At 38.0% G+C, this 23472-nt stretch overlaps 4 protein-coding genes across 6 annotated transcripts; all 4 read left to right on the top strand.

Moving 5' to 3' along the window:
* The first annotated feature begins 213 nt into the window (after window positions 1-213).
* On the top strand, window positions 214-3192 carry uqcc6 (ubiquinol-cytochrome c reductase complex assembly factor 6). Of its 2 annotated transcripts, none has more exons than XM_084934114.1 (3): window positions 214-358; window positions 789-954; window positions 2715-3192. In XM_084934114.1, exons 2-3 carry the CDS (start codon window positions 847-849, stop codon window positions 2823-2825), a joined length of 219 nt encoding a protein of 72 aa, XP_084790240.1. In that variant the 5' UTR covers window positions 214-358; window positions 789-846; the 3' UTR covers window positions 2826-3192. The 2 variants fall into 2 exon arrangements, with proteins under 2 accessions (XP_084790240.1, XP_084790239.1); XM_084934113.1 differs by having other exon boundaries at window positions 221-358; window positions 823-954.
* Window positions 3193-3288: 96 nt separating this feature from the next.
* On the top strand, window positions 3289-5584 carry efcab10 (EF-hand calcium binding domain 10). The gene is made up of 4 exons (XM_084934112.1): window positions 3289-4416; window positions 4808-4972; window positions 5245-5335; window positions 5434-5584. The coding sequence occupies exons 1-4, from the start codon at window positions 4314-4316 to the stop codon at window positions 5477-5479; spliced, it is 405 nt and encodes a 134-aa protein (XP_084790238.1). The 5' UTR covers window positions 3289-4313; the 3' UTR covers window positions 5480-5584.
* Window positions 5585-5835: 251 nt separating this feature from the next.
* Window positions 5836-14813, top strand: samm50 (SAMM50 sorting and assembly machinery component). Of its 2 annotated transcripts, none has more exons than XM_084934110.1 (15): window positions 5836-5978; window positions 7149-7259; window positions 7555-7656; window positions 7748-7835; window positions 9371-9477; window positions 9642-9772; window positions 10082-10169; window positions 12120-12248; window positions 12408-12479; window positions 12582-12668; window positions 12895-12965; window positions 13389-13458; window positions 13542-13695; window positions 14127-14268; window positions 14685-14813. In XM_084934110.1, exons 1-15 carry the CDS (start codon window positions 5958-5960, stop codon window positions 14728-14730), a joined length of 1419 nt encoding a protein of 472 aa, XP_084790236.1. In that variant the 5' UTR covers window positions 5836-5957; the 3' UTR covers window positions 14731-14813. The 2 variants fall into 2 exon arrangements, with proteins under 2 accessions (XP_084790236.1, XP_084790237.1); XM_084934111.1 differs by having other exon boundaries at window positions 5838-5978; window positions 13389-13456; window positions 13549-13695.
* A 545-nt stretch (window positions 14814-15358) lies between these two features.
* Window positions 15359-23259, top strand: api5 (apoptosis inhibitor 5). Its single transcript, XM_084934108.1, has 14 exons — window positions 15359-15688; window positions 16619-16780; window positions 16954-17047; window positions 17138-17203; window positions 17464-17615; window positions 18529-18735; window positions 18897-19001; window positions 19625-19714; window positions 20762-20943; window positions 21096-21189; window positions 21337-21393; window positions 21549-21628; window positions 21759-21901; window positions 22611-23259. The coding sequence occupies exons 1-14, from the start codon at window positions 15617-15619 to the stop codon at window positions 22688-22690; spliced, it is 1584 nt and encodes a 527-aa protein (XP_084790234.1). The 5' UTR covers window positions 15359-15616; the 3' UTR covers window positions 22691-23259.
* Window positions 23260-23472: the final 213 nt, after the last annotated feature.

Below are 23472 nucleotides of genomic sequence, written 5' to 3'. Positions count from 1 at the left end.
CTTGTACTAAAACTTTGCGAGATAACGCAAGCTACCGCTAAGCGGCGACAGACGGCACTTATCGCCGTGTGTCAATACGAGTTTATGCTGTAGAAGAGTACTGCAACCGAAGATGGTTTATTTCCGGATAGTTCATTACTTCTCCATAAAATCAGAGGCGGATTTATCGTACAATTGAGAGGAAATAAGAGTCCATGGAAAAAAAGACAGAGTGAGGACTCTCTATCAAAGAATTTCCAGTAGTTAGCTAAACGTCACGATCTGCTTCTGGTCCTCAATGACAGACACTTGACTTTAAGCTAGTAAGAATGAGCTTTAGACTGTGGACATTTACTTATTTGTGACGGGAACAATTAAGGTAAGGTTTTAAAGTGTAGTTCTGTGTTAACAGTCTCCGTGTTTGGATGTTTTTAAACAGCGTGTTTTATGGCTAATCAGTAGCATCCTGTGAATGGATAGCGGCTGTGGATGTGTGAATTATTCATATACAGTGCATCTGTACAATATGTGCAGTCTGCCATACATTTGTAATATGAAAAGGGATACTTTAGCTACATGGTAGTACTTTGAAAGTGCTGCATGCACAGCGTCCCGGTGTTGTATTGAGTTTTTAAACATGTTCAACTAAATGGCAGTGGTGCTAATTTTAGTAGACAGCTATAGTTTTATTTAAGAAGAAAAGGGGATGCTTATATTTTTAGCACCAGATTGAAAAGGAGAGCTGAAAATGTATTGTTTATCTATACTAATTTCTATCTTTTCATATATTGTGTGCTGTTTTTGACCAGTGTTTTGAACCTGGTCACTTATCTTTTCCTCCAGGTTGAGTCAGATCAGTCTGTGAAGATGCCAGCTGGGGTGTCTTGGGCTCGGTACATCCGGATGTTAGGAGCCAGTGTTTTGGCCATGTTTGCAGGAGCACAGGCTGTCCATCAATACTACCTGCCTGATCTGGTGAGGGACAAAATTAAGCCTTAGGTATCAACAAAAGTAAACAAAGGCCAAAACTGGAAGCTTCTATTTGCCAAATCGACCCAGGATTGTACTATACTGTCTAGTATGGGAAAACATTGTCAAACATTGGCCTGGTCGAACAAAGACTTCAGTCTATCCTATGCAGAGACCTTCATCAAGGATGCCAAGATTTAGGTTTTCTGGTCACCAGAAAAGTGAAGCCAAAATTCAGGGAGTTGTTTTCTTTGGTCCTGAAGTCCCTGAACTGGTGCATGACGATGAGTTCAAAAAGAAAGTGAGTAAGCAGCATGGGAAGCATTTGTGCAGGCTAACAGAGTTTTTTACATTCTCATCTCTCCTTTTTATCTGGAAATCTTGATGATGTCAGCAATGAACACGGGAAATGATTTTGTAGAAATATCAAAGTAAAAGAAAACCAATAGCAGTGAAAATTTAATCTGAGCATAAACTGCTTGTTCTTGCAGAGAGAGACGGGTGTGCGGTCCAAGCGTATAAGCAAGTGCCTTAAACCTTTTTGGAGCACACCGACTTCTTTTTATTTGGAATTTAATTAAAAGAAATTAACAGAAATAATCTTTAAAACAATTTTGGTGGGACGTTCTTTAAATTCCAGATGTTTTATTATTATATTACACTGATATTGAAAAGTTTCAGAATGTCAGTGACGTGTATCTCAGAAATCTGATCAGTAAGCTTATATCGGATTGATAAAGGGCTGACGTTGTGAAGTTAAAGTAGCAAACAAAAAATATTTTTTGTAGAGCAGTGTTATGACCAGTTTTACAGCCTCCTTACTGACAAAGACATTACCATTGGCCCACCATACTATATGAAAGTACATCTTTATTGTTTCCTTTGATTTCAGACTGCAGCCTTTCATTGTATTGATGTTGCCTTAACGTGGGAAAAAAAGATAATGTTGAAATAGCACTTATTTTTAAATTCATCTCAGTATACTCATCTACAGTGGTTTATTAAATGTGAATATTTTTAAAATGTATTTACATGTTCAAAATGAAGTGGAACAATTTGGCAGTAATCTAGTTTTAGTGGTCCAGCCCACATAAGATCATATTTGTCTTTTATGCGGTCCACAAACCAAAATGAGTTTGGCACCAGTGATGTAGTGTTGCTGTGTACAGTCGAATATGTTTTTGTGTAGCTGACGTTTACATGCGCTATAGTGATGCTGCACTGTGGTCGTATTTCCAATTCAATTCAATTTTATTTATACAGCGCCAAATCACAACAACAGTCGCCTCAAGGCGCTTTATATTGTACAGTAGATCGTACAATAATAGATACAGAGAAAAACCCAACAATCATATGACCCCCTATGAGCAAGCACTTTGGCGACAGTGGGAAGGAAAAACTCCCTTTTAACAGGAAGAAACCTCCGGCAGAACCAGGCTCAGGGAGGGGCGGCCATCTGCTGTGACCGGTTGGGGTGAGAGAAGTTTGTGTTTACTACCTGTTGTGGTGGTCACTCAAAATCCATTAACTCAGCCATTCTGCTGAGCATCACATCAAAAATGGCATCACTGCCAACCCAGACACCTCAAGCTGCTGTCACTGTTTTTCAGCTGGAAGTATGTTGATGTCCGATTCTTTGGTTAGAGTTGACATATTATGCAGGGAAATTGTGGTTGGAATTTGTGAGCAGTTTATTCACAGATGCATCCAACCAATGAGCTTTCACCTGTCAGGCTGAGTTAAACGTGCTTGCTGTTCTCTTTCAGAGTATACCAGATGTCCCACCAAAGCCTGGTGAGCTTCGAACGGAGCTGCAGGGCTACAAAGTCAGAGAAGAAGCCTTAAAGAAGGTTAAATCTGAACAAGATACCGGCTGATGTGGATCTACATCCTCTGTGTGACAGACACTGAAAGAAGCAGATAGCACTAGCCCCACTATGTCATGTGTGGGATGTCTGCACATAAATATTTTCTGTGTTTTCTTCTAATGGGACAAACAGGAGAAGAATAAAGTACCATACCATTGGCTATCAGGGATCTTAAGGATCTTATCCGGATTATTCCCCCCCCCGCTGTTATTGCATTTCTTCTTCCTTCTTGAATGTGTTTGCATTGTTGAAGTGCAAAATACTCTGAGGTTTTAATCATGAAAACATATAACGGGAGTTGGAGTCATGAAAGAGTTTATGGCCTCCACCATGGAGATAAAAATGTTTTAAATTAAAAAAAGACATCAAACAAGAATTTTGGCAGCACTTTGTGGTACATGACAGTGATTTAAACTGAAATGCATACAATTTCCTTTTTTGGAACAAAAAAATTTAATAGATATTTTTTTGGGCGGGGGAGTTGTTCCACTCATTGGATGACAACATGAGACTTATGATTTTTAATGTTGACTGTAATTGGCTAGGGAGGGGGATATGAAGTGTTCTTAGTATAGTGTGGCATGCAATGCATTAATTTGATCACATTTTTTGTTGTATTCAAGCTTGAAGTGCTTTTCATCAAAATAGCTTTTGACAGTCCTTTTTTTTAAGATCACAAGTCTAAACTCCTACATGTTGGCAGGCGTAAGGTTTAAGTTAAGGTTAAATAACAATGGAAATAGTGCCTTTCAAGTGATAAGTGCTACAGAGAAGTAGAGTGTCAAATTATTTTTTACGAAGAGTACATGAGTAAAGTAATAAGACCCCAACACTGATTGTTTGAGGGAGCTCCTGTCTATCAATACAAACTGACATTATAACTGAGAGGGTTACACATAAGCCAAGATGGTGTTATAATTTCCAGAGGAGAAATTTGGGCCTAGCTTTTACACATTTATTAATCGTGTTCAGTTGATAGTTATATAAATGCTGTTTAAATGGCTTCCCATCAAATATTATTGCCCTGCTTCTCTTCTGACCTGTTAATAAGCAAGTAAGGTTTATTTATGTAGCACTTTCCAAGAACAAACTTCACAATAAAGTACTTTACAAAGTGGTAAAAACCTGGTGGTCACAACAAAAGCACAGTCACCAGTACTTGCATTGCTCAGCACTGTTGGATAAGAATATGGCTAAGACAGAAGGAATGTAACTTAGTACGTTTACTCAAGTACTTTACTGAAAAACAGTACTTCATACTTTATTTACGTATTTCTGTGTTGTGCTACGTTCTGCTTCTGCTCCGCTATATGGATGCAGATGTCGTGCTTTGTACTCCATGCCGTACATTTTTAAACTGTAGGTTCGATAGTTTATAGACAGATCATTTCTTCCCTGTTCATGGTTTCGGTGTGCCAACCCAGTGAAAACATCCTGGACACAGCCCTGACCCCGACCTGCGTATCATAGCAACAGGTTCAAACAAAAGGGGAAAAGATGGCGGCGCGGAGGGAGGAAGACGCAGCTGTTTATCTGGAGAAACACAAACTCATCGAGCTTATGGACAACCTGACTAGCATGCTCTTCTTTTACAGACCCGGTTAGAGCTTATTTGGTCTTTTCTTATACAGACACTGCATCCGGTTGTGCTAAAAACAAAAAGCTACTGCAAAAGCTGGAAAGTTAGCTCATATGTACTTACTGGGAAACTAAAGGACTAAAACACCTTTTTGTTTACCCAGAACAGTTTTTGAGCAGGGGATTATAATGAACTGAAATCCAGCTGTAAAATATTGCAGACATAGCCTTTGTTGCACTACAGACTTATTTTGTGCTAGATAAAATATTCATTGGTTAACTGCTCTTTCTCTTGAGAGAAATATCTGTTTTGTGTTACTCTAACATGTTACTAACATTTTGCTTTTAATTTTCATCACCATATGTCCACCATGATTGTTTTGTTTTACATTGTTTCTTGTGTATTTTTTCAGAGAAACCCAGAGAGTTTCTTATTGAAAAACTGGAGCAGCTAAAGCTGTCTCAACAGAGTGGTGTGATTGGGCCAAATCTGTTCAATGACTCTAACCTGGATGTAGTCTTTAGGATTATGGACCCTGATAATAAACAATACATCACTTTTGTCCAGTACAAACAAGGTGAGTGCTGAACTACAGGGACAGGAAGAGACACCTTAAATACTTGGGATGGAGCTGAATGAGACGTAAAATGAAGGAATCAACAATGAAGCACTGTTGCTTTACAACCTAAAGATACTGGGTTCAAATCTAGTCTGGGGCCTTTCTGTGACGAGTTTGAACGTCCTCCCCTTATTGTTTCTCTTCACAGACCTCAAAATTATGTAGCAAATGTATTCATTCTTTATATAGCAAAATGTTATTGTAATAATAATAACCATTCATCCCCACAGCTTTGACAATGATGGGCATAAAATACATCAATGAATGTCCCGATGGTGTAAATGAAGATCGGATATCCCATGAGACGTTCAAAACAGAAGCGTAAGTAGAGCTTAGCAGTGGTACAAACACAGTGTTTACCAGAATTTTAATACTCAGCGTTTTGCGAGGGCGATTGTTAACTTATTTTTCTGTTACAGGACACAAGGTCTGGAGAGGTGCTCAGCAACTTATGTACAGCTGTGAAGTGTTGAAGCTACTGCCCAGCCCAGCCTTGAACTGTTTAGTTTGAAATGTTAAAATGTGTATCTTTATCTACCAATAAATTCAAACCAAAAAAGGCACAGCATTAATGGTTTGTTTTTGCCTTTGTTTGTAGTCAATACAGCCTGTTGAAATGACCTCTGTCTGTCATTATCCACATCTACGTTCATGTTTAACATTATATTCACGATTGTTAGTACTTCTGCTAGCACTAGAACCGCAGTAAAACAGTATTTGTGGAATAACGACTGTATTTATTGCAGTTTGACTGCTTTCCCTTTATCCATCGTGGTTGTCTTGAACGCGCACTGGTAGAAGGCGTGGTCAGGAAGTGACATGTCCGCGTCCTTATACGGAGGACCCTCGCCTTTCTCCGGTGACTTGTAGGTTAAATTAGTTTATCTTTTTCGTCTCAAAGTTTCGTCAGTTTTTGCTGGGACAGCGCCCTGCGGAGCTCAGCATGGGTACCGTCCATGCCAGGGTAAGCAAAACTCCGCTAAACGCGCGAGCTGGGACTTTGACCTCCGTGTCTGTGTTTAAGTGAGTTATCTGACAGAGCGGCTGCTGGAGTGAGAGGCCCTCTGCACTGTAATTCAACAAGATACAAACAAGGCTCAGGCATTCAGCTCACTGTACAGAGACTGGATTCATTCAGGCCACAAGTTGTATTTTTTTATTAACCACGGTAAAATGCTAAGAAGCTATTCCAACTGTGTGTTTTAGACTCATAGCATGCTAGTGGTGTCTTTCCTTTTGCTGCAGTTTGAAAGGCTTTGGTGTGCTTAATGAACTTAAGTGAGGGTTGTTTTTTTCCCCCACTGCTGTACTTATTATGTTTATGTATTTATCTAGTACAGGGCTGTGGGTATGGGTTTATTAATAAATGGGTCATATGTGAATAGGATAACGAAGTGTCCCAGTTTGTGTGGGACTGCACAACAAAATTTTATCCCTTGTCCCCCGCATATTCAGGCAGTGTCTCACATGTTTTATCGATGATACCATATCTTTAAAACTGAGACTTCTTGTAAGCATTGGTAATGTGCCCCACACAAACATGCTGTTTACCCAATACTCAGTTTATTGAGATGTGAACTGTGTAGTTAAAAATATAACTACATACTTACATTAATGTTATTTTTAATGTTATTTTTTGTTGAAATGTATTGTGAAAATGAAGTATAGCCCTAAATCAAACTTAGTTTTACTAATGACAGAACTGGGAAGTTGGGATCACATCCAGGGCCAGATAGATGCAGTTTACTGACTTGCTCTAATAAGTAATAACAACAACAAAACTGTAAAAAAAATTTTTACAGTTTTGGTTGTAAGTAGTTTAAATAGTTGTTTTGATTTTTTTCATCTGAATTTTGGAAATGATGGAGAACGTTTTTTAATTTCAAAAATTTAAAAAAAAAAGAAGTAAATTATTGTAACTCCCGTTATGAAACCTTAACCTTTTAGAAGTATTTCCACAGACCTGACCTCAATGTCCCCAACAGTATATAGAGCCCCAAGCCTGAATCACCCTGTAAAAATAAAATAGATTCTATGCACATATTCACAGTCATTTTTGTTTGTTCAGTAAAACACTCTGTGAAGTGATTATATATCCAATTATCCAATATATCCATTTTACTATGTCCTGCAGAGCCTAGACCCTCTGCCCATGCATGGGCCAGAGTTAGGAGTTCAAGCTGACGACATTGATGCTCCGGAGATGGACCAAGAGCCGAAACAAGAAGTTCTTGAAAATAAAGATGTAAGATTTATTCTGTGCCAGATCGTAAATGGGACGTACTCTGATTACCACTGTCACATTGCAATACCTATCTTTACACTATAATTACACTCTGCTTGATAACTCTTAAAAAAGGTGTTTTCTTGACAATATCATTGTTTTAATATTATTTAGTATTATTTATATATATTTTACAATTAGCCAATTTATCTAAATAATAACATTTATGTAAATACAAATATATAAATAAATGTATATTTTTTTCTCTTTGGGATCTTTACCATTTTTTTGTGCGTCTGTCTTCTCTGTTTTTCAGGTTGTGGTTCAACAAGTGCATATAGACGGGCTTGGAAGAACCAAAGAGGACCTGCTGACTTATGAAATCTCAGATGTTTTCCAGGCAAAGAACTTGATTGATGTAGGTACATATTAATATGTGTGAAATGATTGTTTCCTGTTCAGCTTATGGTTGTGAGTAGTTGTAACACATGGTTCAAACTGTTGTGCAGGTTATGCGAAAGTCCCATGAAGCGCGACAGAAGCTTCTGCGTCTCGGGATCTTCAGAAAAGTTGAAGTTGTTATCGACACCTCACGAGGTACGGGCAGTCACTGTGTGGTCTTCAAAAATGACTTTGTTATGATTACATATCAGACATATTACAATGAAGTCTTTATCTCAAACGTATAAGAAGAAATGGAAGAAAGCCAACCTATTCATGTGATGAAAAATGTTGACCATGTCCTGCTCAAAAAGACATAGGAGGAAGCAAATGCTTGTTCATTCATATCTCTATTTAACTCATCATATTTCTTTTTGTTATAGAGTGTAATATATACATGCACACAAGCTTTAAATGTTAATAGTTATGACACTAAACTTTGACCATTGCAATCAAAATGTAGAGTTTAAGTATTTAACACCCTGTCTCATCTAAATACTTCTTTGTAAGTGTTTTTAATATATTCTTTTAACTGATTAACACACAGATTTTGTGCATCTGTTCAAATTCTTCTCCATACTATTCCACAGATTTACTCCATAGACAGCTATTCACATGCTCTTCCTTGTTGTCCACACATAAATCTAAAAGTTATGACTGTCCAATTGCAGGCTTATTCATGTGAGATATAGTGGCAAGAAAAAGTAACTGAACCTTTTTGAAATGTTGTATTTATGAATACAGTTGTCTTAAAATATGGCCAGCCAATTTTCTGAGTCACAGTAATGTATAAACACAAGTTAGTTTTGACTAATAGCAGACAATTGATCTTATTGTTCATGCTGAATACATTATTCAAACTCACTTTTAGGTCATGGGCCATATACATGCCAATTTGCTCTCAAGTGGGCTGGAGAAATAAAACCAATGCATAATAACTACATAATTACAATGTTTTTCCTTCAGTTTTCACCTTTCTGTAAATGCAAAATAAGTTTATTCTTAGGACAGATAATCTCATCATATTTAAAGCAAAGTTAAAGACAGCTTAGTCCCCAAAATCTGTGCAATAGAGCTCTGTTTTTGTATGTTCATTTTCTGCTGTTACTAGATATACACACAAATTTACAGATCATATTGGAAAAGGCACAACTAACTTGTATAGAACTAGAAATACTTTTAATTCTACATACATTTTCATGTTTGTGTAGTAACAAACATGAAAACAGTGTTTTACCACCCTGCAACGTTCACAGTTTACATCCAGTGGCCCAAAGTTGACCTTGTCGCTTGTCTGGATTCAGAATATGAATACCAAGACTACTGACATTTAAAGTGGAAACTAGAGTTAGCAAACCTTTAGTCCATGAAGTGAAACAACATTGATCTCAGGTTCAGGTCTCTAGATTCAGCTAAAGGTTTAAATGAGTTATAGGAGCTGGTTAATGTGCTAATGCATGTCTCTACAATATGCAGGTTACCATGTTGACACACAACAGAAAAAGCTGTTTAAAAAAATTGTTGCACTTCTGCAGTTTGCTCACACACACTCCACATCAGTTTATACAAGTTTATAAACAAACCCGGGTAACTGGAAAGAACTCTACTACTTCCTTACTGGTACTGCATTGATGTAATTGCTTCTGAGTAAATGTATAGCAGTTAGATATTTTGATTTGTTTTCTCTTCAGGGGAGGATGCTCTTCCTAATGGCCTTGATGTGACCTTCGAGGTCACAGAGCTGAGACGTATGACAGGCAGCTACAACACAATGGTTGGAAACAATGAAGGCAGTATGGTTAGTGCCAAAAAGAGCTTATGTCATCTTCCACTCTCTGAAAGTAATGCAGTGTTGTACATTTTTCTCTGTGTGTGTTAATGCAGCTGTTTAGTTCAGTGTATTTTGAATATTATAAATATTAGGGAAATGCTGATCAGTTTGTTGATTCTCCTTCATTTCAGGTACTAGGCCTAAAATTACCCAATGTATTGGGTCGGGCAGAAAAACTGACATTCCAGTTCTCCTATGGTACCAAAGAGACATCATACGGTCTGTCTTTCTTCAAACCCCAACCAGGAAACTTTGAACGCAAGTAAGACATGAAAATGATGTGCACATAGGCATTACCTGTATTGAGTCACCCAATATCAATGTAGAAACAAGTTAAACAGTAGAATTTACATTTTTTCAGTCTAGAAAATGAAATATTTTAAAATGTATTAAATCATAATGTTATACGTGTTTCTCTACTTGCTGTAAGTACCCTCACTATGCTGTTGTTGGCATTGAGGATTAAGTAGGTAAATGTTTGAGCACTCTTTGCCGTAACTTTCAGTGGGTGTATTTTGTAATTGCAAAGCATTATTGTACTGATGTTTTCCACTTTTCATATCATTTTCAGTATCACTTTGAATGTCTACAAAGTCACAGGTCAGTTCCCATGGAGTTCACTGCGGGAGACGGATCGAGGCATATCTGCAGAACTGAGCGTAAATACCTGCCTATTTCTGTTTTGTACAACTAAACCTATTTAAACTGGAACATTCTTGAACATGGTTTTGATGAATTAACACATTTGAGTAATATTTTAAGTTAGATGAGTTTAAGAAAAATACCAGAAAGTATAAGAATGTTTTAAGAGCCATAAAGTTCATTTCTGAGTTGCAATATTGCTCCAAAGACATAGTTTGGACTTTTCTTGCATAATCTAAAATAAATGTATATATATCTTGGATAATATGTTGTCCCTAGCATTTCATAGGCCTTTATTTAATCATTATTCTTTATTACTTGTAAGGAAACTGCTATATTATAAATGTAGACATATATAAAAAATAGTGCTGTCAAAATTAACGTGTTAACGTAGATTAAGCCGCCGTCACGATTAACACGATAAAAAAATTTTAACGCTATTAACGCATCTGGAGTATGGAGTGCAGAATGACTCAAAATCCCTGAAATGTTTCTGTCCACACATTTCTAGCAGTTTGTCCAAGTAGTTACGTTCGCACACGCGCAAATGGGCAGTAGATCTGGTAGTGACGGGCAGCTGAACCAATCACATTGTGCAAGAAGGAATTTTCTTTTCACCGAAGCACTTGCAGCTTAAAATATCACATTGACGCGAAGCATACGCTAGTCAGGGATGCTGCTAGGACTTTGGCTAACACGTCATCCAGCTTGCGACAAACAACTCACGGAGCATCGGGGGCTCAGTAAGTCTACCTCGGACATATTGACTAAAACAATTGCCAAGTGAATTACAACAAACTGCAGACCTGTTAATGTCGTTGAGAACACGCACTTTGGTTCCTCATTTCAAGGACTTGAAGTGCCTCCCCAAGTGTTACACAGACAGAGAGTGGATAAATGTTTTTTTTAACATGAAAGTTCAAGATGTTCAGTAAACATGTTAAGTGCATATATTTTACCTTTTTTTCCGAGTCTGTTTGCTCATGCAAAATGAATTGCAATTAATATAGATTAGAAATGAATGATATTTAATTGTCATTAATCAAAATTAATCCACAGTAACCCTGTGATGAATCCGCTTAAAAATTTTAATTGTTTGAGAGCACTAATATATATATATATATATATATATATATATATATATATTAGTGTATACTTACCTATTAGTATGTAGGTTTTTTAAAAAGTTGTATTTCACAGGAGAGAACCTGTGCTAAAAGAAAACTATTAAAATTCTCTTTGAGTGTAAGCATACATTCTTTGTGTTTATTCTCCATTGACTTCATTATATTGCATAAATGTCTGTTACAAGCTTAAATATAAAGTTGAAAAAGTGTAATTACAGCTATCAATCAAGTAATTGCGATTAATCACGATTAATTACAGAAAATTGTGAGATTAATTAGATAATTTTTTTAATCTATTGACAGCACTAATAAAAAAATGAATGTAGCTTCTGGAAACTCTGGAAAGTCAAGCTAATTCTGAAGAGCCATAAACCTGATCACCAGCAGCAGGCGCCTCCTCTGCTTGCCAAAAGAAGTTTGATTAGATTGTGTAGAAGTGGAAAAAGGGCCATTTAGCTCACTCGGTAAACAATTTCCTGATAAATTCAAAGGCTCAGTCACATGGTTGAAGTCTTTATTTTAAACAACAAGACTTTCATTTTGTAAATTACAGCCCCTATTAACTGCTTTAGGGTGTGTCTCAGTCATCGCGTGATTGACAGTCGTTACCGTTTCAGACGTCATTGTTCTTTTGTTTCTCAATCAGATCCACCCATCGTTCATTTCATCCAGTTCCTAAACAATCAGGAATCAACACTAAAAATGCTTTCACAATGGGTTTTCATTAATCAATCGCTGATATCAAATTGGCCATCTTTTATGTATAGACTGTGGTTATACAGAATTGAATTCTATACAAACAACAGTTATTAAATGACATCTGATTATCAATACCCATAGTTTCCTGTGTGGAAGACCAGCCAAACTCTGAAGTGGGAAGGAGTATGGAGAGAGCTTGGCTGTCTGGCCCGCACTGCCTCTTTTCCTATACGGGAGGAGAGCGGCCATTCTCTGAAGTCCTCACTCTCGGTATTTGTCTGTTTGTTTTTTGTTTTTAAATTAAAATTTATTTGTTTTACAGTGAGGTTACAGTGAAGTTAAATGCTTATTTTGAAAAGTGGAAAAAGCCTGAATTTTCTCAAAGGCTCCATGGAAATAAACCTGCAAATATGATGTTTTGAATTGCAGCATGCTATGGTGATTGACACCAGAAACTCCTCCATCCTTCCCAGGAAGGGTGGTCTGTTGAAGATCCATCAGGTTTGTTGTTCACCACTAAATTAGATCTATTTTAAATGCTATGTAGAAAGTTAGTGACTATTATCATACACAAGTTTGACATTTTGTTTGGTGGTTGTGTAGGAACTTGCTGGTTACACTGGGGGAGATGCCAGTTTCTTAAAGGAAGACTTTGAGATCCAGCTCAACAAAACACTCTTCTGGGACTCAGTGAGATTTTTCATTTTACATTTCAGTCAGTTGCCACAAAATCTTCCCTAAAATTAGCCTGTTAAAAAGGCTGTTATGCTGATTAGATAGCTTTACTAGCCAATTCATTGACTATATATGATTAATGATTATTGATGTGCAATAATAAAGTAATGAAAAAATGGCCTGTTAACAGCTGGCCTCTTTTTGCTGATTCAGCTTGACTAAACACTGAATTTTCCCTCAGGTCCTTTCTGCCTCATTGTGGGGTGGTTTGCTTCTACCCATTGGTGATAAGCTGACAAGTATAGCAGACAGGTAAAAACTCACAGCACACTGGCATTACTAACCAGAGGTTTGATGGTCCTAGAGCTTTGTAAATTAGGCTGTTGAAAGTGATGTTGCTGTCCAACATCTATAATGGTTAGCATTTAAATCTTTAAAAGACCACTTTTTATAATGGGAAACTTGGGCGGTGTCTGTAGTTACAAATAGGATCTTTTTCTACTAATTCAAAGCAGATTTATCTGCCTCCCTTAATGACTGTCTGACTCTGGTGTGGCTCAAAAATTTAAACTGTCTAGTCTTATCCCTAAAACCATCTATCAATCGTTTTCTTCCACTTATCCAGTTCAGGGTTGCGGGTGGGCTGGAGCCTGTTCCAATTGCTGTAGCGAAAGACATATAAAGTTCAGTTTAATTTAAATTTGTTGTGTGTTTTGTACTTTGTTGATATTCTAGGTTCTATCTTGGCGGCCCCACCAGTATCAGGGGTTTCAGTATGTACAGTATGGGCCCACAGAGTGAAGGTGAGGCATTACCTCAGATAAGCTGCTTGGTAACCAGAATGAAGTTTGATGATTAATTGAAAGGTTATGTGCTGGCTTTACTGGTATGGCAGGTGACTACCTGGGGGGAGAAGTCTACTGGGCTGGAGGCCTCCACCTCTACACCCCTCTACCCTTCAGACCAGGCATGGGAGGCTTTGGTGACCTCTTCCGAACCCACTTCTTCCTCAATGCCGGGAACCTTTGTAACCTCAACTATGGTGAGCTTTTAAAACAGATGAGCACCTGTTACTTAATCATGCTAGGGCTTGGTCAGACCTTGAGATTTGTGACTGAACTTGTGAATTCAGTTTAACTCACTTTGAACTTGGTTAATGTGCAATAACACTATGTGTAGTTCTTCTTACAACGTAGTGTTTTATTCTATTGTATATAGTATCTTATTCTTATTATCCTATCCTATTCCATTGTTTTTCTTAATTTTTGCTACTGTAACTTTGCACTGTCCACTTTCTGCAACAAATTTCCCCACGTGTGGGACTAATAAAGGTTTATCTTATCTTATCTCTCTCTTATGCTTATTTTTACCAAGAACGGATTAGGATTTTATGTTGTTAGGACAAGTATTGCTCAGATTATGAATACATGCATTTGCCTATATGGTTGGGTTCATATGTACATTTTTGTTCAGGTGAGGGGCCACAAGCACATTTGAAGAAACTGGCTGAATGTATACGTTGGTCATATGGACTGGGCATTGTGCTGCGCTTGGGGAACATTGCCAGGCTTGAGCTGAATTACTGCATTCCCATGGGAGTCCAAAGTGGAGACAGGTAATGCTAATTTTATCAGCTAGTCTAAGCTAAGCTGATTGGGACTTATTTACGGTTTCTTTAAAGAAATATTAGGCCAATAGAATCACTGTAAATAGATGATGAATGATGAATTTTAGTCTGAAAAGAACAACACATTCTAACTGACCGCAATCAAATTAAGTATAGTGGTGGTTTCTTTAACGTCACTAATTAATTTACTGTACATTACAGATCTGTTTAAATGTGACACTAAAGAACTTATTACTCTAAGTTTGGCAAGTATGAAACAGTGTCAGAACATTGCTATGGGAAAATTAAGAAATGGATTACTTAAAAAAAATCTGTATTACATTGCAGTTGTAATGATGTGCAACAGAAATAAGCTAATAATTGTCTTTCAATTACATTTCAATGATTCTTTATTGTCTTTGCAGGATATGTGACGGGGTCCAGTTTGGAGCGGGAATCAGATTCTTATAAAACTGCATTTCTTTCCTGCCGGATAATTGCTTGTACATAATTGTTGCAACCAGTTTAGTTCAATAAAACTATTTGCACTGACTTTCTGTTGTGATCTGTGTTTTCTTATCATTACATTAGTGAGAAATGAAACAACTGGTCAACAGACCTGACCTTGAGTATGCCACAAAACTAGCTACGGATGGACAAAGAAAGCTCTATGAATCTAGGTCTTTATTTCCAAAGACTAAATTAAGACCTGTAACTTTGCCATGTGGGCATATACAAATACATGCTACAAACCGATGGGCATTCAGCCTTAAACCAATGTCTCCTTCCTTTTGTGCAACTAGAACTTTTGTGTGGCTGATTAGAAATATATTTTTTAAAAGAAACATAAACGTGTTTACACTGCCTATACAAGCAGTGTAAAACAAAAAAATATGTATATATAAGGGGCATTATACCAATAAAAATAGCATTACTTTACCCGTACTTATTAGTTAATGTATTATCTGTTTACGCTTAGTTTAGGGCCACAGACCACACAACTTATTGACATGAGTAGTTTAACTGCGCATCGATTTAGCGCACACTCGTGTCACGTGCCTGCTGACGCTATGCGATTGGCCAAACCCGCGCATGCGCTGCACTCGGTATTCCGTAGCTTTTTTAGCCAGCACGCCAGAGAGTAGCGCGAAGAAGACAGGCAGTAGGGGGTATTCATTCACGGGCTTCTCGAAATTTCATCTTTCCGTCCCGTTTCCTGACAAGGTAGCTCTCCACATTACGGCGTTGTTTGTTTCGCAGTCGTCCGGCGCGGAGCAAAAGCAACCTGCGACGGGTTTTACTTTGTGGATTTTTCAGAGGTCTTATCTGTGAGTAGCAGTCACTTGAAATCACGCTGATGGCGGTCACAATTGAGGATCTCTATCGTAGCTACGGGATCCTTGCTGATGCCAAGGACAACCTCAGTCAGGTAAATAAACATCACCTTGTACGTTTTAAACTGAACATATTCATGTTGCCTTGCAGCAGTGTATTCTTTTACTTTCAACGTTGATAACTTTTCTGGTTTACATAACATTTGTTTGTGTGTGCTAAGCTAACTGTAGCTAGTTATAGTAATGACCGGGCTAATGTTAATAGCTTCGCCGTGGCGCTCCATAAGCCAAACCAAGTTTACTACTACATTCATTATTTTCAAGATGAAGTTTTAAACTTGTCCACTCGCAAAACACTTTTTTCACTTAGGCCACACATAGGAAGCGGCGATAGTTTTATTCAAATTTCACCGCGATCTATCTCATTTAGGATGTTATCCTATACGTGGACATTTTGGTCATATACAGAAACCATGATAAAGCTCAGGTTTTAGAAATTAACAAAAGCTAAATAAAAGCGTTATTAAACATTTTGACATCTTAAAAAAATACGTTGGATATTTCTGGGGTGCATATGTTTATTGTGACTGTGAGCTAGATTTATTTACAAAGTGATTTCATTGTAATAACTATTCATATAATAAGCTGAAAAGATTTCCTAAAGTGAGGTAAACTTAAAAAATAAGCAAACCCATTTTGCAAATAAACTGAAAACTACAGAACTGTAATCACTTTTTGTGATTTTTTTTTTTTTTTTTTTTTTTTTTTTTTTCTTTCTTCCAGGCCCATCATTAGATTGACTTTTGAAAATTAGTTAACCGATTTTTGTTGGTAGAACAACAAAGAAAGTGACATAAAACTAGTATTCTGTGCTCCTTCTACATGTATGCCATTTTTATTTCTTTATTTCTTACCTTTAGTTTTTCTCGAATCCCCATGTCCCCAGAGTTTAACTCGATCTATACTTAACCTTGGGGTATATTTATTGTCCCAAGTAACGACTGTGATGTGCCATCATTCTGCAGCACAAAGATGCCTACCAGGTAATAGTGGATGGTGTGAAGGGTGGCCCCAAGGAGAAGCGTCTGGCAGCACAGTTTATTCCCAAGTTCTTCAGCAGCTTTCCTGAACTTGCAGATGCAGCTATTAATGCCCAACTAGATCTCTGTGAAGATGAGGATGTTTCGGTGAGTATTAACTAACATATGTAGCCATGAATCTAAATACCTCCAACAGTAGCTACAAATTTTGATTTGTCTGTTTCCAGATTGATATTGGGGATCTTTCAGGGACTGAATGTGTTCCCAATATTCATTTTTATTTTATTCATTTATTTTTCTGTGTACTTTTCATTGACCAGATCCGACGTCAGGCCATCAAAGAGCTCCCGCGCTTTGCAACTGGTGACAACATCCCCAGAGTTGCAGATATTCTCACTCAGCTTCTTCAGACGGGTAACAATTTTTCAGATTTCACAAAGCTACTCAGACCCCACCAGTATTGTTTATCTCTGCTAATGTTTATTGACGTTTTTATGCTTTCAGATGATACGGCTGAGTTTAACCAAGTGAATGCAGCACTTATTTCTATCTTCAAAATGGATGCCAGGGGTGAGTTTCTCTTTCCCCTGGGGGAAAACTGAAATGCAGCTAGGCCTGTTTTAATTATTAAAATGGACGTTGTTCACCCTGCCAGCTTTTTTTCTGCTTATAACCCTGGGATATTGGAGTGCAAACATTTACCTGAGAATATATTTACTTATTTACTTGTGCGTAATATCATGTTGTAACACATGTATTAAATGTTTATTCAGAAAGGACACTCCATATATATCACAACATTTTTTTAATTTTTCTTTTTTGTCATTCAGGAACCCTTGGGGGACTCTTCTCTCAGATCCTGCAGGGAGAGGATATAGTGCGAGAAAGGGCCATCAAGTTTCTGTCAACTAAACTGAAGACCCTGCCAGAGGATGTCATGACAAAGGAGGTGGAGGAGTACGTCTTTGCAGAAACAAAGAAGGTTTGTAGATAGTGTAGAACTGATTAACGAGTGATCGTTTAGGTGTGAGTTGCTCTGTGCCTAAATGTAACAAGGGTAATTTACATGAGAAGACACATGGCTGTCCAGACTAGGGGTGTGTATAGAGTGCTGATTGTTTTGGGTGTGCCTGATGATCTTGTCTTTGTTTTGTTAATTACTGACATCGACTAACCTGTGACGATGTGAATCCCTCAACCCTTGTTTAATCTATTTAAGTGCAGTTGTTTTGGGTATGACCTTAAAAAGCAGAGGTGAGTCTCTCTCACTTGCCTATTGGCTACTTTCATCGAAACTGAGCTACCCTTAGTGGTCCTTCGTAGAGAAGGGCGAGTAAACACGTAAACAAGCAGCTGTTTTTTATGTAAATCAAAGGACCGATTTTGAGTGCGCCGTATTTTCCAAAAAACACGGTAATAACGACGGCCCGCTAACATGCTCTACCAAAAATAGTGCTTTGTCGTGTATCTGATGGACGAAAGCTAAACCAGTTCCACACCACTGAAGTTGCAGCATTTTTACAAACCAATTCTGGTTCATCAGTTTCATTCAACAATCCGCTTTCGCCCTTCTCATTCTCCATCGCCGCCATGCTTTTTCCGCCATGTGCGTATGAAAACAAAGGCACTGCTCATGCGCGTTTTATCCATATTCTATCGCAATATTTCATTTTCTTATCGTTGCCCAACATTATACCGGTATTACCGTGAACGGTATGATATGGCCCAGCCCTAGTCCTTCGTTGGCATGTATAGCTGTCCAGTAGGTATTGGACCATACATTTAGCATTGCAAAAAAAATCTTTGTTGACCAAATTTTGGTTGGCTGTAGGGAAAAAAATTGTTGCAACAAGTCACAAATGAACATTTTGAGCAGTTGTTTCTCTTCTCTGCAGGTGATGGAGGATGTGACAGGAGAGGAGTTTGTGCTGTTGATGCGTGTAGTGTCGGGTCTACGGGTACTGCAGACTGTAAATGGGAGGCAGCAGCTGGTGGAGCTGGTGGTGGAGCAAGCTTTCCTGGAGCAGGCCCTCAACCCAGCTGACCCTGACACTGTGGACCGCCTGCTGCAGTGCACACGCCAGGCCCTACCACTGTTCTCTGTAAGTACAACTTATGCACTTTAAAGCACAGGTGTTAAAATCAAATCATCTCGTATAAGAAGCTTTTGTTTTACTGGTCTATTCAGTTAAAATGTACTTTTACTTTGAGTTATGTTACTTTATATAATTAGTCATGTTTTTCTTTTTTTTGTCTCTTGTAGAAAAATGTCCATTCCACACGTTTTGTAACCTACTTCTGTGAACACGTCCTGCCAAACCTCAGCGCCCTGACAAGTCCTGTGGCTGAGTTGGACATTCAGTTGGAAGTGAGTACCTTTAACTGTAAATGAGTGATCCTGAAGTGAGTTGTGTAATACTGGTTAGTGTATCACGCTCACTCTTATGTAGTTGTATGTGGATGTTGTGAAATTAGTTTAATATTGATAAAGTTGTTTATTGTCAGTATTTATATCTTGTAAGAGGAAATCAACCTGCTGGGTGTCCCTCTCTCAGTGATCTCTAAAGATGACAGAGCACCTATCAAGCGCAAATTGATATCACTATGTTGAGTACAACAAACTTCCTCAACCACATTCAGATCACACCCTCTCAGACTTTTCTGGTGGAAAACCTGTAATTCTACCCCCAAAATTCTGCTGGTCAGTAGCGGTGCACACAAAGTATAGTTTTCTAGGTTGTATTTATTCAGCTCAGCCCAGCAATGACTGGCATGACAAATATGGTGACTGGTGTGAGGTCAAGATTCATAACTTTTGACATTTGGTGAGTGGTTGTAGTAGTAAACAAAGGCAGCATGACAGCCACCTGTTAGGGGTGTTAGCCAAATGCATGTTGCTAATGGGTCATTAGTCTGCACCGTGTAACAATGCTTCTCATTAGCGATGCATATTACACTGAGATCTGCTAAGCTCTCTCTGTCTCTGTGTAGGTGCTAAAGCTGTTGGCTGAGATGAGTCCGTTCTGTGGAGATATGGAAAAGCTGGAGGCCAACCTCAACATGCTGTTTACCAAGCTGCTGGTAAGAAAGACTTGTCCTGTTTTACTTGGACTGAATAAGGAATACGTGGAAATGCACCAGATTCATCCAAGTCCACCAGTATCGCTCAGATTCTGAAACGTTGTTCTTATTTATTTATTTATTTATTTATTTATTTATTTTTAATTTTTGTTTTATGTTAACATTTATGCAGGCTGGTCAGTCAGTTTTTGCTCTTTCCTTTTCCATGATTACATTGTTCCATATCCTCCTGATAATCAGCCTATTCAGTTATGTCCTCTGGACATTTGCTTTTGGTCTGTATCTTTTGACTCATTTGAGCTACCCTGCTTAGTCCTGATGTACTAAATAGAGGACATCCTGGGCTTTCCATTGATATCGCATGTGTTTGGGTGGCCTCTTTAAGCTCCAAAGAGGAAGGAAATCACAAAAAAGTGGGAAAATTCTTTTTTTTTTCTCCTTGGTTCTCAGAAGGATATGGTCTGTTTTAGTGACGACACGATCCCCAAAATGTAGTCGTCAGTACCAATATCAATAGAATTAAACCATTCTCAATACCCAGTTTAATATAAAAAAAGGAATGATCTTCCCACGTACTTAAATAACAATAAAAAATAAACTCCTTTTATTAAAAAGTTGTCTGAAAACACTGACATGCTGGCACATCATTTGTTTGAAATGTTAGTGTTAGATTTTGTTCACTGAAATGTTTGGATGTTTGCCCCACTAATGTTGCGTTCACATTATGTTCGCATGTGTCATAATTTCCACCACTGCTTCATGTCTGAATCAATACCGTGTTTGCTTTTTTCCTAAAATTCTCACTTCTCTTAGACTGAGTAACATTTCTGAATTTCACCACTGTATAAATCTCAGCTGCAACAATGGATACATACATACGCATCATTAGTTGTTGTTTTAACAGATGTTTCCAGTGTCTGAATGGGGAACAGTCTAATATTGTATTCATTTATTTCAAGTCACCATGAAAGTTTGAACTTTCTCAGACAAATGCTGCGCTAATCCAAATAATATTTTCATTATTTTTCATACTTTTTGTTTATTTAGGAGTTCATGCCGCTGCCTCCAGAAGAAGTGGAGAATGGTGAAAATTCGGCAAGCGAGGAACCCAAACTACAGTTCAGCTATGTAGAGTGTCTCCTGTACAGCTTCCACCAGCTGGGCAAGAAGCTGCCAGACTTCCTTCTTGACAAAGTGGACGCTGAGCGCCTTAAAGACTTCAAGATCAGGTGAGGAATCAACTCAGTTTGTTGATAAAATCAAATGGTTTACACAAAGTGTGAATTTTAGCAAGTCTGTTGTGTTTGACGTAGATCATCAGCACACTTTTGACTAAATTAATAGAGTCACTATTAATTTAAATGTACTTTCTGTTCAACAGGTTACAGTATTTTGCCAGAGGCCTGCAAGTTTACATCAGACAGCTGCGAGTAGCACTGCAAGGAAAGACGGGAGATGCTCTAAAGACTGAAGAGGTAACATCTGTCAGCTGACATGTAATTGTTTAATATACTAGGAGCTAGTTAACTAAGCAATCAATGACAGATCAGAAAAGGGTAATTTTGTTCTTTCAACAGCCCTGCTGTAAAGTATCATTGACTAAGTTGTGTTTATGTAATCAGAACAAGATCAAAGTGGTGGCCCTCAAGATCACAAACAACATCAACGTCCTCATCAAGGTAAGGCGTGAGCCTGTCTAATTTAATAAACCACACTAGGTTGCTTATATTTTGTGGTCAGTTAATAAACCAAATGAATAAAATGTAATTTGCTGATTGCTGTGTTCTGTCTTCTAATTGGTTGGGTTTGTTTTCTTTTTTTTTCTCCATTGCAGGATCTCTTCCACAACCCTCCATCATACAAGAGCACAGTCACTCTGTCCTGGAAACCTGTACAGAAGGCAGAGGCTGTAGCGTAAGTCAGCTCCTCCTTCTTGTTAATGTTACTTCTAGTCAGAGATGTTAGAAATACTTGTAATGTAGCAGTGAGGCTTGATGTGTGGAATCTGAATTGGAGCTTCATATACCTTTCTTCTTGTTTTTAGGCCTAAGCGTCCATCAACTGAGGAGATGGGATCAGGAGGCAGCACAAAAAAACAGATTTCTCCTCAGTCCCGGAGGGACGCACGACAGATCTACAATCCTCCCAGTGGCAAGTACAGCGCCTCCATTGGAAACTTTAACTATGGTGAGTGTTTGGTGGCACTTTGGGGTTTTTACACTGTTGTGTCACATGTTGACATTATTTATTTTATGTCAGACAGCTATAGTAGAGGAAACAAATAGAATTTCCTTTCTGTATCTGGAATCTGCAGTATAACTTTGGATAACTGCCCAGACTGGGTTAATCTTGGAACCCTTAACTTGAGTGGAATTCACATGTGGGTCATTTTGTGGACATCTTTGGCTAGTGAAGAATTACTAGTATGCAACTTACCCAGACACTCCTCCAAAACAAAACTGTGTAGCCCCATGATATTGATTGTACACTACCACTCGGAGAAAGTATACAGTTAAAAGATATACTGCATCTGAAGTTCATGTAGCCAAAGACTGCTCAATGACAGTGCTTAGTACTGCTCTGACTACAGTCTAATGTAAGCCAGAACATTTCCACCACCAAATATCCTGCCCTTTGTCTACAGATACCTACACTACTGTACAAATAAGTTCATAGTACATTGACAATAAATATCAGTTTACGTATCAATGTTGGGCAACAGGATCTCATTTAGGTAAAAGGATGGGTTACTGGAGAAAAACTGCACATTTTAAATGTGTTTGTGACACACAACTCCCCATCAGATCATTGCCACACTCATGTTAAGACATTTTTACAACGTGATTGAAGTCCAATATGACACTAACCTGCTTGTTTTCGACATTTTTCACTCTAGAGCAGCGTGGTGGCTTCAGAGGAGGCCGAGGAAGAGGTTTCGGAGGCAGAGGCAACAGGAGCCGAGGCCGGATCTACTGAGGCGGACACACAAACGCAGAGTACATATTGCTCATAGAACTGCATCACATCAGGATTTTTTTCCCACACCACCACGGACTATTTTTCATCTACTTAACTTTTTTTTTTTTTTTTTTTTAACTTTCACTTGTACGGAGGATTTTTATTTGCTTTGTTTTGGGAGGGGAGGGGAATTCTGCCTTCAGAACATCAGAAAACAGACTTTTCTACTTGCCACTTCAGCATTTACTTCCTGTATTCTTCTCATGTGTGGTCATAAAAAAAAAAGTAAATGTGTTTTTGCCCCTCGAGTTTTAAACATTATTCTGTGTATTTTTGTGGAACAAAAGACTGCCAAGTTGTAACCGATAAATATTTTTGTCAGATTGTAGTAGAAAAAGATGATGATGATGATCCTCTTGTTTTGCAACATGTTAATGAATGCTTTTTGTTTCTACTGTTTTATTTAATCTTGGTTTTCTTTTTTTTTTTATTTGAGTTTAATTTCAATTGGCTGATTGTGCTACTTTGTATGAATCAATGAAGTAGTTTCATTGGATTTTTATGATAAACTTGTATGGAAGTATGAACTATAAGGTTTTGTTGTATTTGTTGTCAGACTGCAAATTTGGTATCGCATCAGGATAACACAAAACACCTCCACCCTAAATCTTCAGATTTTTATCAGAGCACAACTTGAATCACAGTTTGAAACCTTTTCCAAGCTTATTGAATTCTCCTCCTTCCATTCTTTCTGCCCCACCACCTTTTCACTCACAAACCTGTTCATCCCATTTGGCATT

This window comes from Perissodus microlepis, chromosome 7 (assembly GCF_051167445.1).
Source record: "Perissodus microlepis isolate ML-2025 ecotype Zambia chromosome 7, ASM5116744v1, whole genome shotgun sequence".
In the NCBI taxonomy this organism is placed as follows: domain Eukaryota; kingdom Metazoa; phylum Chordata; class Actinopteri; order Cichliformes; family Cichlidae; genus Perissodus; species Perissodus microlepis.
This window is presented reverse-complemented; position numbering and strand designations above follow the sequence as displayed.

Bases quoted from the DNA above. Each gene is read 5' to 3' on its own strand.
- efcab10 (XM_084934112.1), top strand. From the start codon at position 4,314: ATGGCGGCGCGGAGGGAGGAAGACGCAGCTGTTTATCTGGAGAAACAC. The intron at 4,973-5,244 runs GTGAGTGCTGAA...TCATCCCCACAG, and splicing joins TTTTGTCCAGTACAAACAAG to CTTTGACAATGATGGGCATA. The intron at 5,336-5,433 runs GTAAGTAGAGCT...TTTCTGTTACAG, and splicing joins GAGACGTTCAAAACAGAAGC to GACACAAGGTCTGGAGAGGT.
- uqcc6 (XM_084934114.1), top strand. From the start codon at position 847: ATGCCAGCTGGGGTGTCTTGGGCTCGGTACATCCGGATGTTAGGAGCC. The intron at 955-2,714 runs GTGAGGGACAAA...GTTCTCTTTCAG, and splicing joins AATACTACCTGCCTGATCTG to AGTATACCAGATGTCCCACC.
- samm50 (XM_084934110.1), top strand. From the start codon at position 5,958: ATGGGTACCGTCCATGCCAGG. The intron at 12,249-12,407 runs GTATTTGTCTGT...TTTGAATTGCAG, and splicing joins CTCTGAAGTCCTCACTCTCG to CATGCTATGGTGATTGACAC. The intron at 13,459-13,541 runs GAGGCATTACCT...GGCTTTACTGGT, and splicing joins TGGGCCCACAGAGTGAAGGT to ATGGCAGGTGACTACCTGGG.
- api5 (XM_084934108.1), top strand. From the start codon at position 15,617: ATGGCGGTCACAATTGAGGATCTCTATCGTAGCTACGGGATCCTTGCT. The intron at 16,781-16,953 runs GTGAGTATTAAC...TTCATTGACCAG, and splicing joins GTGAAGATGAGGATGTTTCG to ATCCGACGTCAGGCCATCAA. The intron at 21,190-21,336 runs GTAACATCTGTC...TTATGTAATCAG, and splicing joins ATGCTCTAAAGACTGAAGAG to AACAAGATCAAAGTGGTGGC.